Source organism: Coregonus clupeaformis, chromosome 10 (genome assembly GCF_020615455.1).
Source record: "Coregonus clupeaformis isolate EN_2021a chromosome 10, ASM2061545v1, whole genome shotgun sequence".
NCBI classification, from domain to species: domain Eukaryota; kingdom Metazoa; phylum Chordata; class Actinopteri; order Salmoniformes; family Salmonidae; genus Coregonus; species Coregonus clupeaformis.
The window spans coordinates 26,590,790-26,602,879 of record NC_059201.1 but is presented as its reverse complement, the minus strand read 5'-3'; the positions used below and the strand labels follow the sequence as shown (position 1 = coordinate 26,602,879).

The following is a 12,090-nucleotide window of genomic DNA, read 5'->3' as shown; positions in this document are numbered from 1 at the left end:
TGGAAGCTTTAAAAGTAGGGTGGTGCTTGAAATCATTGTTCTTCCTCTGTTAACCATGGCTACCTGCAAGGAAACAAATGCCGTCATCACTGCTTTGCACAAAAAGGGCTTCACAGGCAAGGATATTGCTGCTAGTAAGATTGCACCTAAATCAACCATTTATCGGATCATCAAGCACTTCAAGGAGAGAGGTTCAATTGTTGTGAAGAAGGCCTCAGGGTGCCCAAGAAAGTCCAGCAAGCGCCTGGACCGTCTCCTAAAGTTGATTCAGCTGCGGGATCGGAGCACCACCAGTGCAGAGCTTGCTCAGGAATGGCAGCAGGCAGGTGTGAGTGCATCTGCACGCACAGTGAGGCGAAGGCTTTTGGAGGATGGCCTGGTGTCAAGAAGGGCAGCGAGGAAGCCACTTCTCTCCAGGAAAAACATCAGGGAAAGACTGATATTCTGAAAAAGGTACAGGGATTGGACTGCTGAGGACTGGGATAAAGTCATTTTTTCTGATGAATCCCCTTTCCGATTGTTACGGGCATCCAGTAAAAAGCTTGTCCGGAGAAGACAAGGTGAGCGCTACCATCAGTCCTGTGTCATGCCAACAGTAAAGCATCCTGAGACCATTCATGTGTGGGGTTGCTTCTCAGCCAAGGGAGTGGGCTCACTCACAATTTTGCCTAAGAACACAGCTATGAATAAAGAATGGTACCAACACATCCTCCGAGAGCAACTTCTCCCAACCACCCAAGAACAGTTTGGTGACGGACAATGCCTTTTCCAGCATGATGGAGCACCTTGCCATAAGGCAAAAGTGATAACTAAGTGGCTCGGGGAACAAAACATCGACATTTTGGGTCCATGGCCAGGAAACTTCCCAGACCTTAATCCCATTGAGAACTTGTGGTCAATCCTCAAGAGGCGAGTGGACAAACAAAAACCACAAATTCTGACAAACTCCAAGCATTGATTATGCAAGAATGGGCTGCCATCAGTCAGGATGTGGCCCAGAAGTTAATTGACAGCATGCCAGGGTGGATTGCAGAGGTCTTGAAAAAGAAGGGTCAACACTGCAAATATTGACTCTTTGCATAAATGTAATGTAATTGTCAATAAAAGCCTTTGACACTTATGGAATGCTTGTAATTATACTTCAGTATACCATAGTAACATCTGACAAAAATATCTAAAAACACTGAAGCAGCAAACTTTGTGAAGACCAATACTTGTGTCATTCTCAAAACTTTTGACCACGACTGTAGTACATACTGTATATGCATTTCTGTCAAGGTTTTCACTTACAATAGTTTCAATGGCACTTACTGCGATTGCTTTGTCTCCTGATTTTGCTTTTGCTTGAATATGTGATTTTGCTGTAGTCGCTTGCTTTTTCACCATCACCATGTCTATATATTTTATTTCTTTTCTCTATCTTGTGAAAGTTTGTTAGTGATTGGGTAAGTGTGGCTAACAATTCAATTGAAATCTCACCCCTTGTTCCCAAATGTATAATTAGCAGTCATTGCAGTGTTCACCAGTCTTCCAACACTTTAATTGTTTTGTTTTTCATTAGCATATGTGTAGATGGTACTGAATATACATGGAGTAGATGTAAGAGTCTTCATATCCGCACAATCTAGAGACAGGTACCAATTACCAGAGCATAATTAATTAGTCTGAGGTCTTTTACATGGCTCACGTGGAGACATAAGAATGCTGTCACACTACTGATTAGCATATTGGCCTACTGTGAGACCTGGTAGCAACAAACAGAAGGGGAGGGAAAGGAGGGAAGCTGGACTTGACATTGTCACTAACATGTCTCTTTCCTAACAGAGACAGTACCATTCCCAAATTGACGCTCTCATAGAGGAGACTGTGAAGGAGATGATCACCTTACTGGTAGCAAAGGTGCTGTTACTGTCTTACTCATATCTGAAAGTGATATGACATGAATGTTGTTTTTAATGTGTTGGACTTGCCAGTAACGCAACTCCCTGTCCGTCAGTTTGTGGTCATTCTAGAGAGTGTCCTAGCCAAACTGTCCAGATACGACGAGGGCACACTCTTCTCCTCCTTCCTCTCTTTCACAGTAAGAACGCATTCCTTCTCTCGTTCACCTCGTTCTCAGTGTACACTGCATACATAACTGGACCCTGATCTTGTAATTATTTTATTCATCATAGGGTAGGAATAGCCTTGTTCAAATAATGTACCTTCAGCAAATATATCTTCAGAATGCATACAGCATTTTGCTCATGATAACACTCCCAAAGCATTAAAAGGTTTTAGTAGGTTTACGGATTTTAGTAGGTTTCCTGAACATTGTAATAGAAGTCGAATTAACTTCTGAGTGCACTTTGCGACTACATTTCCTGGCATGACTTGGAATTTTTCCTATTTTGTTGCCTTACAACCTGGAATTAAAATTGTTTTTTTGGGGAGTTTGTATCATTTGATTTTCACAACATGCCTACCACTTTGAAGATGCAAAATACTTTTTTTTGTGAAACAAACAAGAAATAAAACAAAAAACAGAACTTGAACGTGCATAACTATTCACCCCCCCAAAGTCAATACTTTGTAGAGCCACCTTTTGCAGCAATTACAGCTGCAAGTCTCTTGGGGTATGTCTCTATAAGCTTGGCACATCTAGCCACTGGGATTTTTGCCCATTCTTCAAGGCAAAACTGCTCCAGCTCCTTCAAGTTGGATGGGTTCCGCTGGTGTACAGTAATCTTTAAGTCATACCACAGAATCTCAATTGGATTGAGGTCTGGGCTTAGACTAGGCCATTCCAAGACATTTAAATGTTTCCCCTTAAACCACTCGAGTGTTGCTTTAGCAGTATGCTTAGGGTCATTGTCCTGCTGGAAGGTGAACCTCCGTCCCAGTCTCAAATCTCTGGAAGACTTAAACAGGTTTCCCTCAAGAATCTCCCTGTATTTAGCGCCATCCATCATTCCTTCAATTCTGTCCAGTTTCCCAGTCCCTGCCAATGAAAAACATCCCCACAGCATGATGCTGCCACCACCATGCTTCACTGTGGGGATGGTGTTCTCAGGGTGATGAGAGGTGTTGAGTTGCGCCAGACATAGCATTTTCCTTGATGGCCACAAAGCTAAATTTTAGTCTCATCTGACTAGAGTACTCCCACATGCCTTTTGGCGAACACCAAACGTGTTTGCTTATTTTTTTCTTTAAGCAATGGCTTTTTTTCTGGCCACTCTTCCGTAAAGCCCAGCTCTGTGGAGTGTACGGCTTAAAGTGGTCCTATGGACAGATACTCCAATCTCCGCTGTGGAGCTTTGCAGCTCCTTCAGGGTTATCTTTGGTCTCTTTGTTGCCTCTGATTAATGCCCTCCTTGCCTGGTCCTTGAGTTTTGGTGGGCGGCCCTCTCTTGGCAGGTTTGTTGTGGTGCCATATTCTTTCAATTTTTTAATAATGGATTTAATGGTGCTCCGTGGGATGTTCAAAGTTTCAGATATTTTTTTATAACCCAACCCTGATCTGTACTTCTCCACAACTTTGTCCCTGACCTGTTTGGAGAGCTCCTTGGTCTTCATGGTGCCGCTTGTTTGGTGGTGCCCCTTCGTGGTGTTGCAGACTCTGGGGCCTTTCAGAACAGGTGTATATATACTGAGATCATGTGACAGATCATGTGACACTTAGATTGCACACAGGTGGACTTTGTTTAACTAATTATGTGAATTCTGAAGGTAATTGGTTGCACCAGATCTTATTTAGGGGCTTCATAGCAAAGGGGGTGAATACATATGCACGCACCACTTTTCCGTAATTTATTTTGTTTAAAAAAATTTAACTTTTTTTTTTTTTTTTTTTTCACTTCATCAATTTGTACTATTTTGTGTATGTCCATTACATGAAATCCAAATAAAAATCCATTTAAATTACAGGTTGTAATGCAACAAAATAGGAAAAACACCAAGGGGGATGAATACTTTTGCAAGGCACCGTACTTAAGCATATTGCAGTCGCACACTGAAGCTACACTCACATTAAACAGCTTTTGTAAATAGAGGAAGTTGCACAGTTGGAATCTCATGTCTTTCCTTTTCACCTAATCTCTCTGTCTCATTTCAAGGTGAAAGCTGCATCAAAGTATGTGGATGTACCTGTAAGTGAGAATAGTGTTGTTATCAGTTCTTGTGTTTCTCTTATCCCAGTCCAAGTGTGTATGAGTACGTGCATGTGTGTCTCTGTGTGAGTCATTCTTGTATTTGTTTATGTGCATGCACACATATCTTGCCATGTTTTTTGTCATTCATATGGTTATGGGCAGAATCAGCTGGGTAGGCCTGCCATGGGGCACACATTGTGAGTGTCTCTGTTGTGTTGTGTAACAAAAGCACACCAGGAGTCTGCCTCTGGGGCAGAATGCTCGCTGTGTTATGCTTTAAACAGCACCTCAGAGGAGTATCACTTAACTGCCAATCGATCCACATGTCAACAAGGCACTTATTAAATGAATGCCTTGTCAGTGAATCTGTGATTAGGACTCTTATGTCCGCAGGGCCAGAGCCCTAGCTTCTGCATGGTAATGGTTTACTTAATGCACAAAATACAATTACAGTGGAGAAACATACTAATTTGCACCCTTTGGAACCACTCAGGGATGTGTTAACTAACTAAATTCAGTTTACAGTGGCTGATAATTACACATTCATATTACCTCGTCCGCTGGCATGGGAGGAAGCATTTCATATACCGGAGAAGAGGCGGGAGTGGGAAAGGCACACACACACATAAGCACACACACATCAACACACACACATAAACACACACACATAAACACACACACATAAACACACACATAAACACACACAAATGGAGTGTCTTATTTGCAAACTCATTGTCCTGTGTGAATATTTGAGCTGGTATGAGAAATGGCAGCCCTCCTAACAATCTGTTCAGCAGCCTGATCATGTGTTCCTGGCTCCTCTGTTCACTTTGCACATTTCCAGACTGTGACGGATGATTCTGGGCCAAGTACACATCTCTAATAGGAAGTTCAGTAACAAAGACCGCCATATCCCTGGGTCTATACACACTGCAAATTAAACACCTCTCCAGAAATGTCAACCATAAACTCTAAGATGATTTCTCTGAGATGAAAAGGACAATTTGATAACACTTTAGTTGAATGTTTATTTTAATACCTGTCCGTTTTTCATATGCATGTCTTATGTCACTTTGCTGGTCACCATGTTTATTATGGAGTCAACAGGGTTCAGTGCCTTGGTGAGACAATGTATCTGTTTTTCTTTGGCTAATTACTCCTTTTCCCTCTCTTTTTCTCAACTCCCTCTCTCTGTCTCTGTGTGGTGTGTCCTGCAGAAGCCTGGGATGGATGTTGCCGACGGTTACGTGACCTTTGTGCGCCATTCTCAGGACATGCTGCGGGATAAGGTCAATGAGGAGGTTTACATAGAAAGGTTATTTGATGTAAGTAAGAAATGCCTTCTCCTCCCTTACAGGGGGAGGCTCTCCAAAATGTGATAGAACAGTCTGCTCTGAGGGATAAGTCACATTTTGAACAGCTCTCTGCCTTCTCTTACACAGCTGTACAAGTAGCTCTCTCTCTCTCTCTCTCTCTCTCTCTCTCTCTCTCTCTCTCTCTCTCTCTCTCTCTCTCTCTCTCTCTCTCTCTCTCTCTCTCTCTCTCTCTCTCTCTCTCTCTCTCTCTCTCTCTCTCTCTCTCTCTCTCTCTCTCTCTCTCTCTCTCTCTCTCTCTCTCTCTCTCTCTCTCTCTCTCTCTCTCTCTCTCTCTCTCTCTCTCTCTCTCTCCTCTCTCTCTCTCTCTCTCTCTCTCTCCTCTCTCTCTCTCTCTCTCTCTCTCTCTCTCTCTCTCTCTCTCTCTCTCTCTCTCTCTCTCTCTCTCTCTCTCTCTCTCTTTCTCTCTCTCTCTCTCTCTCTCTCTCTCTCTCTCTCTCTCTCTCTCCCTTTACTTCCAAACCTTCCCTCCAGTCTGAATACACTATGCTCTAGCCTGTGTCTATTCTACTGCAGTGTTCTGTGTCTTTTTATGTCTGTTTGTTTGAGACGTGCAAAACCTTAAGGAGGATTTTCTTAAGCAGTGTTCTCTCTCTGAGTCAGCAAACAAGGGTTAATCAATTAAAGGCCACACAATACAATGCCTTTCTATAAGATGACTTAATACCGTCTTTACATCCCCCAGTCTAGATTCTGTCTTCAGCCATTAGAATACATTGTGTTCATCCACTAATTGATCTGTAGGAACATTAATAATCAGATCAAAAGGTTAGGGTTAGTAGGTTGGGTTATGCTGACCAGTTCCCCACTCACTGCTGATAAGTTCCCCACATTGGACTGTATACAAGACATTTGGAACTGTGTCCAATACATATTCTTCCTCATAGGAGAGACAAACAGGAAGGAGGGCCTCTGACCCTGGGCTTATTGTAATGAGGGCTTAAGGAGGAGATATAAATAATGAAAGAAAGGGACAGAGAGAAATATAATGAGTGAGTATTAGAGAGTGAATTAAGTTGAGGGAGAAATTAGAAAAGAAAACACTGTCTTAAGAAATAGCTTGGAACATCATCCAGGTTATCTAAATAATCCTTTGTGATGCACGTTGACCAATTTGTCCACTACTCTTTTCGAGGGAGGACCGCAGATTGCACCTGTGTGTGTGTGCGTGCATGTGTGCGTATGTTGCTTCCCTGAAGGCCTGCTGGCATGAATTGGCTTCTCTCTTATCAGTCTTCTCTGAGTGAATGTGTCTCTTCACCATGTTTGTTTCTCTTGCTGCTTTGACCTGCTGTTTGCCTTGTATCTTCTTCTCTCAGAAGAGCATTTCTTCTCTGATTATAGCAGAGGCCTCAATCGCTCTCTCTCGTTCTCTCTCCCTCTCTGTATGTCACTCTCTATCTGTTCTCCCTCTGGCAGTAATGTGGCGTATGAAGGTGTCTTGCTGCACTGCAGGACTCCATCACTGTTGTCCTTTTCTTGTCGCTCCACTCAATATGACCAAGGCGTGATACTTCTCTGCTGCTGTTTCTGTGTGTTTAGGCTAAGAGATAAAAAGGCATAAAAACGCGCTTGGTTTTTCTGTGTATTTTCCCTTTCCTTCCATCTGTTTCTTTTTCTCACTTGAACCACAATGCCTTTCAACATTTCTTTCAGCTTTACTTTCTAAACCTTTCCAAGCACATTTTCTTATGTTTCTGTTCCCCCCGTTCTCGCTTAGCTATATATTTTGAAATGGAACTTATCTCTCATGTCAAATTTGTTTTAACACATTATGCCCAGTGGCATAATTCAGAGTCAAATAATCTTCCTGTGTACATCTACTAACATGGCCCATCTCCCTGTAGATTCACCCCATACATACATACATAATGTACATAAATACTTACAGTGCATTCAGAAATATTTTGTTACGTTACAGACTTATTTTTAAATGGATTAAATGCATTTTTTCCCCCATCAATCTACACAAAATACCCCATAATGACAAAGTGAAAATAGGTTTTTCGAAATGTTTGCAAATGTATTAAAAATAAAAAACAGAAATACCTTATTTACATAAGTATTCAGAACCTTTGCTATGAGACTCGAAATTGAGCTCATGTGCATCCTGTTTCCATTGATCATCCTCAAGATGTTTCTACAACTTGATTGGAGTTCACCTGTGGTAAATTCAATTGATTGGACATGATTTCGAAAGGCACACACCTGTCTATATAAGGTCCCACAGCTGACAGTGCATGTCAGAGCAAAAACCAAGCCATGGGATCGAAGGAATTGTCCGTAGAGCTCAGAGACAGGATTGTGTCGAGGCACAGATCTGGGGAAGGATACCAACAAATGTCTGCAGCATTGAAGGTCCCCAAGAACACAGTGGCCTCCATCATTCTTAAATATAAGAAGTTTGGAACCACCAAGACTCTTCCTAGAGCTGGCGCCCGGCCAAACTGAGCAATCGGTGAAGAAGGGCCTTGGTCAGGGAGGTGACCAAGAACCCGATGGTCACTCTGCCAGAGCTCCAGCGATGGGAGAACCTTCCAGAAGGATAACCATCTCTGCAGCACTCCACCAATCAGGCCTTTATGGGAGAGGGGCCAGACGGAAGCCACTCCTCAGTAAAAGGCACATGACAGCCCACTTGGAGTTTGCCAAAAGGCACCTAACGGACTCTCAGACCATGAGAAACAAGATTATCTGGTCTGATTAAACCAAGATTGAACTCTTTGGCCTGAATGCCAAGCGTCACATCTGTAGGAAACCTGGCACCATCCCTACGGTGAAGCATGGTGGTGGCAGCATCATGCTGTGGGGATGTTTTTCAGCAGCAGGGACTGGGAGACTAGTCAGAATCGAGGGAAATAATTACGGAGCAAAGTACAGAGAGATCCTTGATGAGAACCTGCTCCAGAGCGCTCAGGACCTCATACTGGGGTGAAGGTTCACCTTCCAACAGAACAACGACCCTAAGCACACAGCCAAGACAACGCAGGAGTGGCTTCAGGACAAGTCTCTGAATGTCCTTGAGTGGCCCAGCCACAGCCCGGACTTCAACCCGATCGAACATCTCTGGAGAGACCTTTAAATAGCTGTGCAGCGACGCTCCCCATCCAACCTGACAGAGCTTGAGAGGATCTGCAGAGAAGAATGGGAGAAACTCCCCAAAAACAGGTGTGCCAAGCTTGTAGCGTCATACCCAAGAAGACTCGAGGCTGTAATCACTGCCAAAGGTGCTTCAACAAGGTACTGAGTAAAGGGTCTGAATAGTTATGTATATCTTGTATTTCAGTTTTTAATTTTAATACATTTGCAAAAATTTCTTCAAACCTGTTTTTGCTTTGTCATTATGGGGTATTGTGTGTAGATTGATGAGGGGAAAAAACTATTTAATCAATTTTAGAATAAGGCTGTAACGTAACAAAATGTGGATAAAATCAAGGGGTCTGAATACTTTCCGAATGCACTGTACATACACTACCTGTCAAACGTTTTAGAATACCTACTCATTCAAGTTTTTTTTATTTATTATTATTTTTTTATTTTTTTTGTCATTTAGCAGACGCTCTTATCCAGAGCGACTTACAGTTAGTGCATACATTATTAATTTGTATTTTTTTCATACTGGCCCCCCGTGGGAATCGAACCCACAACCCTGGCGTTGCAAGCGCCATGCTCTACCAACTGAGCTACACAGGGGGACAGTATGAAAAAAAGTAAAAAAATTAAAAATAATGTATGCACTAACTGTAAGTTGTTCTGGATAAGAGCGTCTGCTAAATGACAAACAATTTTTTTTTAGAATAATAGTGAAGACATCAAAACTATGAAGTAACACATATGGAATCATGTAGTAACCAAAAAAGTGAGATTCTTCAAATAGCCACCCTTGATGACAGCTTTGCACACTCTAGTCATTATTTCAACCAGCTTCATGAGGTAGTCACCTGGAATGCATTTCAATTAACAGGTGTGCCGTCTTAAAAGTTAATTTGTAGAATGTATTTCCTTCTTAATGCATCTGAGCCAATCAGTTGTTTTTTGACAAGGTATGATTGGTATACAGAAGATAGCCCTATTTGGTAAAAGACCAAGTCCATGTTATGGCAAGAACAGCTCAAATAAGTAAAGAGAAACGACAGTCCATCATTACTTTAAGACATGAATGTCAGTCAATATGGACAATTTCAAGAACTTTGAATGTTTTTTCAAGTACAGTCGCAAAAACCATCAAGCGCTATGATGAAACTGGCTCTCATGAGGACCGCCACAGGAATGGAAGACCCAGAGTTACCTCTGCTGCAGAGGATAAGTTCATTAGAGTTAACAGCCTCAGAAATTGCAGCCCAAATATATGCTTCACAGAGTTCAAGTAACAGATACATCTCAACATCAACTGTTCAGAGGTGAATCAGGCCTTCATGGTCGAATTGCTGCAAAGAAACCTCTACTAAAGGACACCAATAAGAAGAAGAGACTTGCTTGGGCCAAGAAACACGAGCAATGGACATTAGACCGGTGGAAATGTGTCCTTTGGTCTGGAGTCCAAATTTGAGATTTTTGGTTCCAACCGCCGTGTCTTTGTGAGACGCGGTGTGGGTGAACGGATGATCTCTGCATGTGTAGTTCCCACCGTAAGGCATGGATGAGGAGGTGTTATGGTGTGGGGGTGCTTTGCTGGTGACACTGTCTGTGATTTATTTAGAATTCAAAAGCACACTTAACCAGCATGGCTATCACAGCATTCTGCAGCGATACGCCATCCCATCTGGTTTGGGCTTAGTGAGACCATCATTTGTTTTTCAACAGGACAATGACCCAACACACCTCCAGGCTGTGTAAGGGCTATTTGACCAAGAAGGAGAGTGATGGAGTGCTGCATCAGATGACCTGGCCTCCACAATCCCCCGACCTCAACCAAATTGAGATGGTTTGGGATGAGTCGGACCGCAGAGTGAAGGAAAAGCAGCCAACACATGCTCAGCATATGTGGGAACTCCTTCAAGACTGTTGGAAAAGCATTCCAGGTGAAGCTGGTTGAGAGAATGCCAAAAGTGTGCAAAGCTGTCATCAAGGCAAAGGGTGGCTATTTGAAGAATCTCAAATATAAAATATATTTTGATTTGTTTAACACTTTTTTGGTTAGTACATGATTCCATATGTGTTATTTCATAGTTTGATGTCTTCACTATTATTCTACAATGTAGAAAATAGTAAAACATTAAGAAAAACCCTTGAATGAGTAGGTGTTCTAAAACGTTTGACTGGTAGTGTACATACATGCACTAAGCTCTCTCCAGCTTTCAAATGTTTTTTTGCTTCGTGATCCACTAATTGAGGTTTCTTTTGAGTCGCGACCCACCATAAGGTTTAAGCGGTAAAAAAACATACAGACATTTACATTTTACATTTTCGTCATTTAGCAGACGCTCTTATCCAGAGCGACTTACAAATTGGTGCATTCACCTTATAGCCAGTGGGATAACCACTTTACAATATGTTTATTTTTTGGGGGGGTGGGGTGGGGTGGGGTAAGGGGGGGTAGAAGGATTACTTTATCCTATCCCAGGTATTCCTTAAAGAGGTGGGGTTTCAAGTGTCTCCGGAAGGTGGTGAGTGACTCCGCTGTCCTGACGTCGTGTGGGAGCTTGTTCCACCATTGGGGTGCCAGAGCAGCGAACAGTTTTGACTGGGCTGAGCGGGAACTGTGCTTCCGCAGAGGTAGGGGGGCCAGCAGGCCAGAGGTGGATGAACGCAATGCCCTCGTTTGGGTGTAGGGATTGATCAGAGCCGTTCCCCTCACAGCTCCGTAGGCAAGCACCATGGTCTTGTAGCAGATGCGAGCTTCAACTGGAAGCCAGTGGAGTGTGCGGAGGAGCGGGGTGACGTGGGAGAACTTGGGACGGTTGAACACCAGACGGGCTGCGGCATTCTGGATGAGTTGTAGGGGTTTAATGGCACAGGCAGGGAGCCCAGCCAACAGCGAGTTGCAGTAATCCAGACGGGAGATGACAAGTGCCTGGATTAGGACCTGTGCCGCTTCCTGTGTAAGGCAGGGTCGTACTCTCCGACCAAAGAATAAGTAAAAAATATTATCTTGGCAGCGGAGAGAAAATTCTGGAGTTTCAAAGCTAATCTCGTGCAATTCCATACATCCTGCCATGGAGCTGAAAGAAAATATAGCAATTTTAAAGCCAATTTTCTGAAATTGTATACATTTTGCCATGGAGCTGAGAGAACATTTTGCAGTTTTTAAGCTAATGTGCTCTTATACGCAAATATTATAGCAAAATCAATGCAGGACATATTGTCTAGCTTTTACTTTGTTGATTTTCAATTCTGAAAGATTATAGGCTATTATTGAACAATGTATAAATCCATTATCTTTTCTACATACTTTCTATTCGGTTTTAGTCGTTTAAGTTTACACTGAAGGCATTTTTCTATCCCGAAAATGTATTTCTCATCTCGCGACCCACTTGGGCCCCTGCCGCGACCCACAAGTGGGTCCCGACCCACTATGTAGTGGTTCTTGTTTTGATGATTTATGTTTTATGTTTAGGTAATCAAGTAGTTATTACCATTTTACAATG

At 42.7% G+C, this 12,090-nt stretch overlaps 1 protein-coding gene across 5 annotated transcripts in view; it reads left to right on the top strand.

Moving 5' to 3' along the window:
* LOC121574945 (calcium-dependent secretion activator 1) overlaps window positions 1-12,090 on the top strand; it is a 182,433-nt gene that overhangs the window by 156,539 nt on the left and 13,804 nt on the right. For all 5 annotated transcript variants that reach the window (XM_045222924.1, XM_045222923.1, XM_045222922.1 and 2 more), the window contains 4 exons: window positions 1,825-1,899; window positions 1,997-2,080; window positions 4,095-4,127; window positions 5,348-5,455. In XM_045222924.1, coding sequence (XP_045078859.1) covers window positions 1,825-1,899; window positions 1,997-2,080; window positions 4,095-4,127; window positions 5,348-5,455 — 300 coding nt within the window. The remainder of the gene's footprint in view (window positions 1-1,824; window positions 1,900-1,996; window positions 2,081-4,094; window positions 4,128-5,347; window positions 5,456-12,090) is intronic.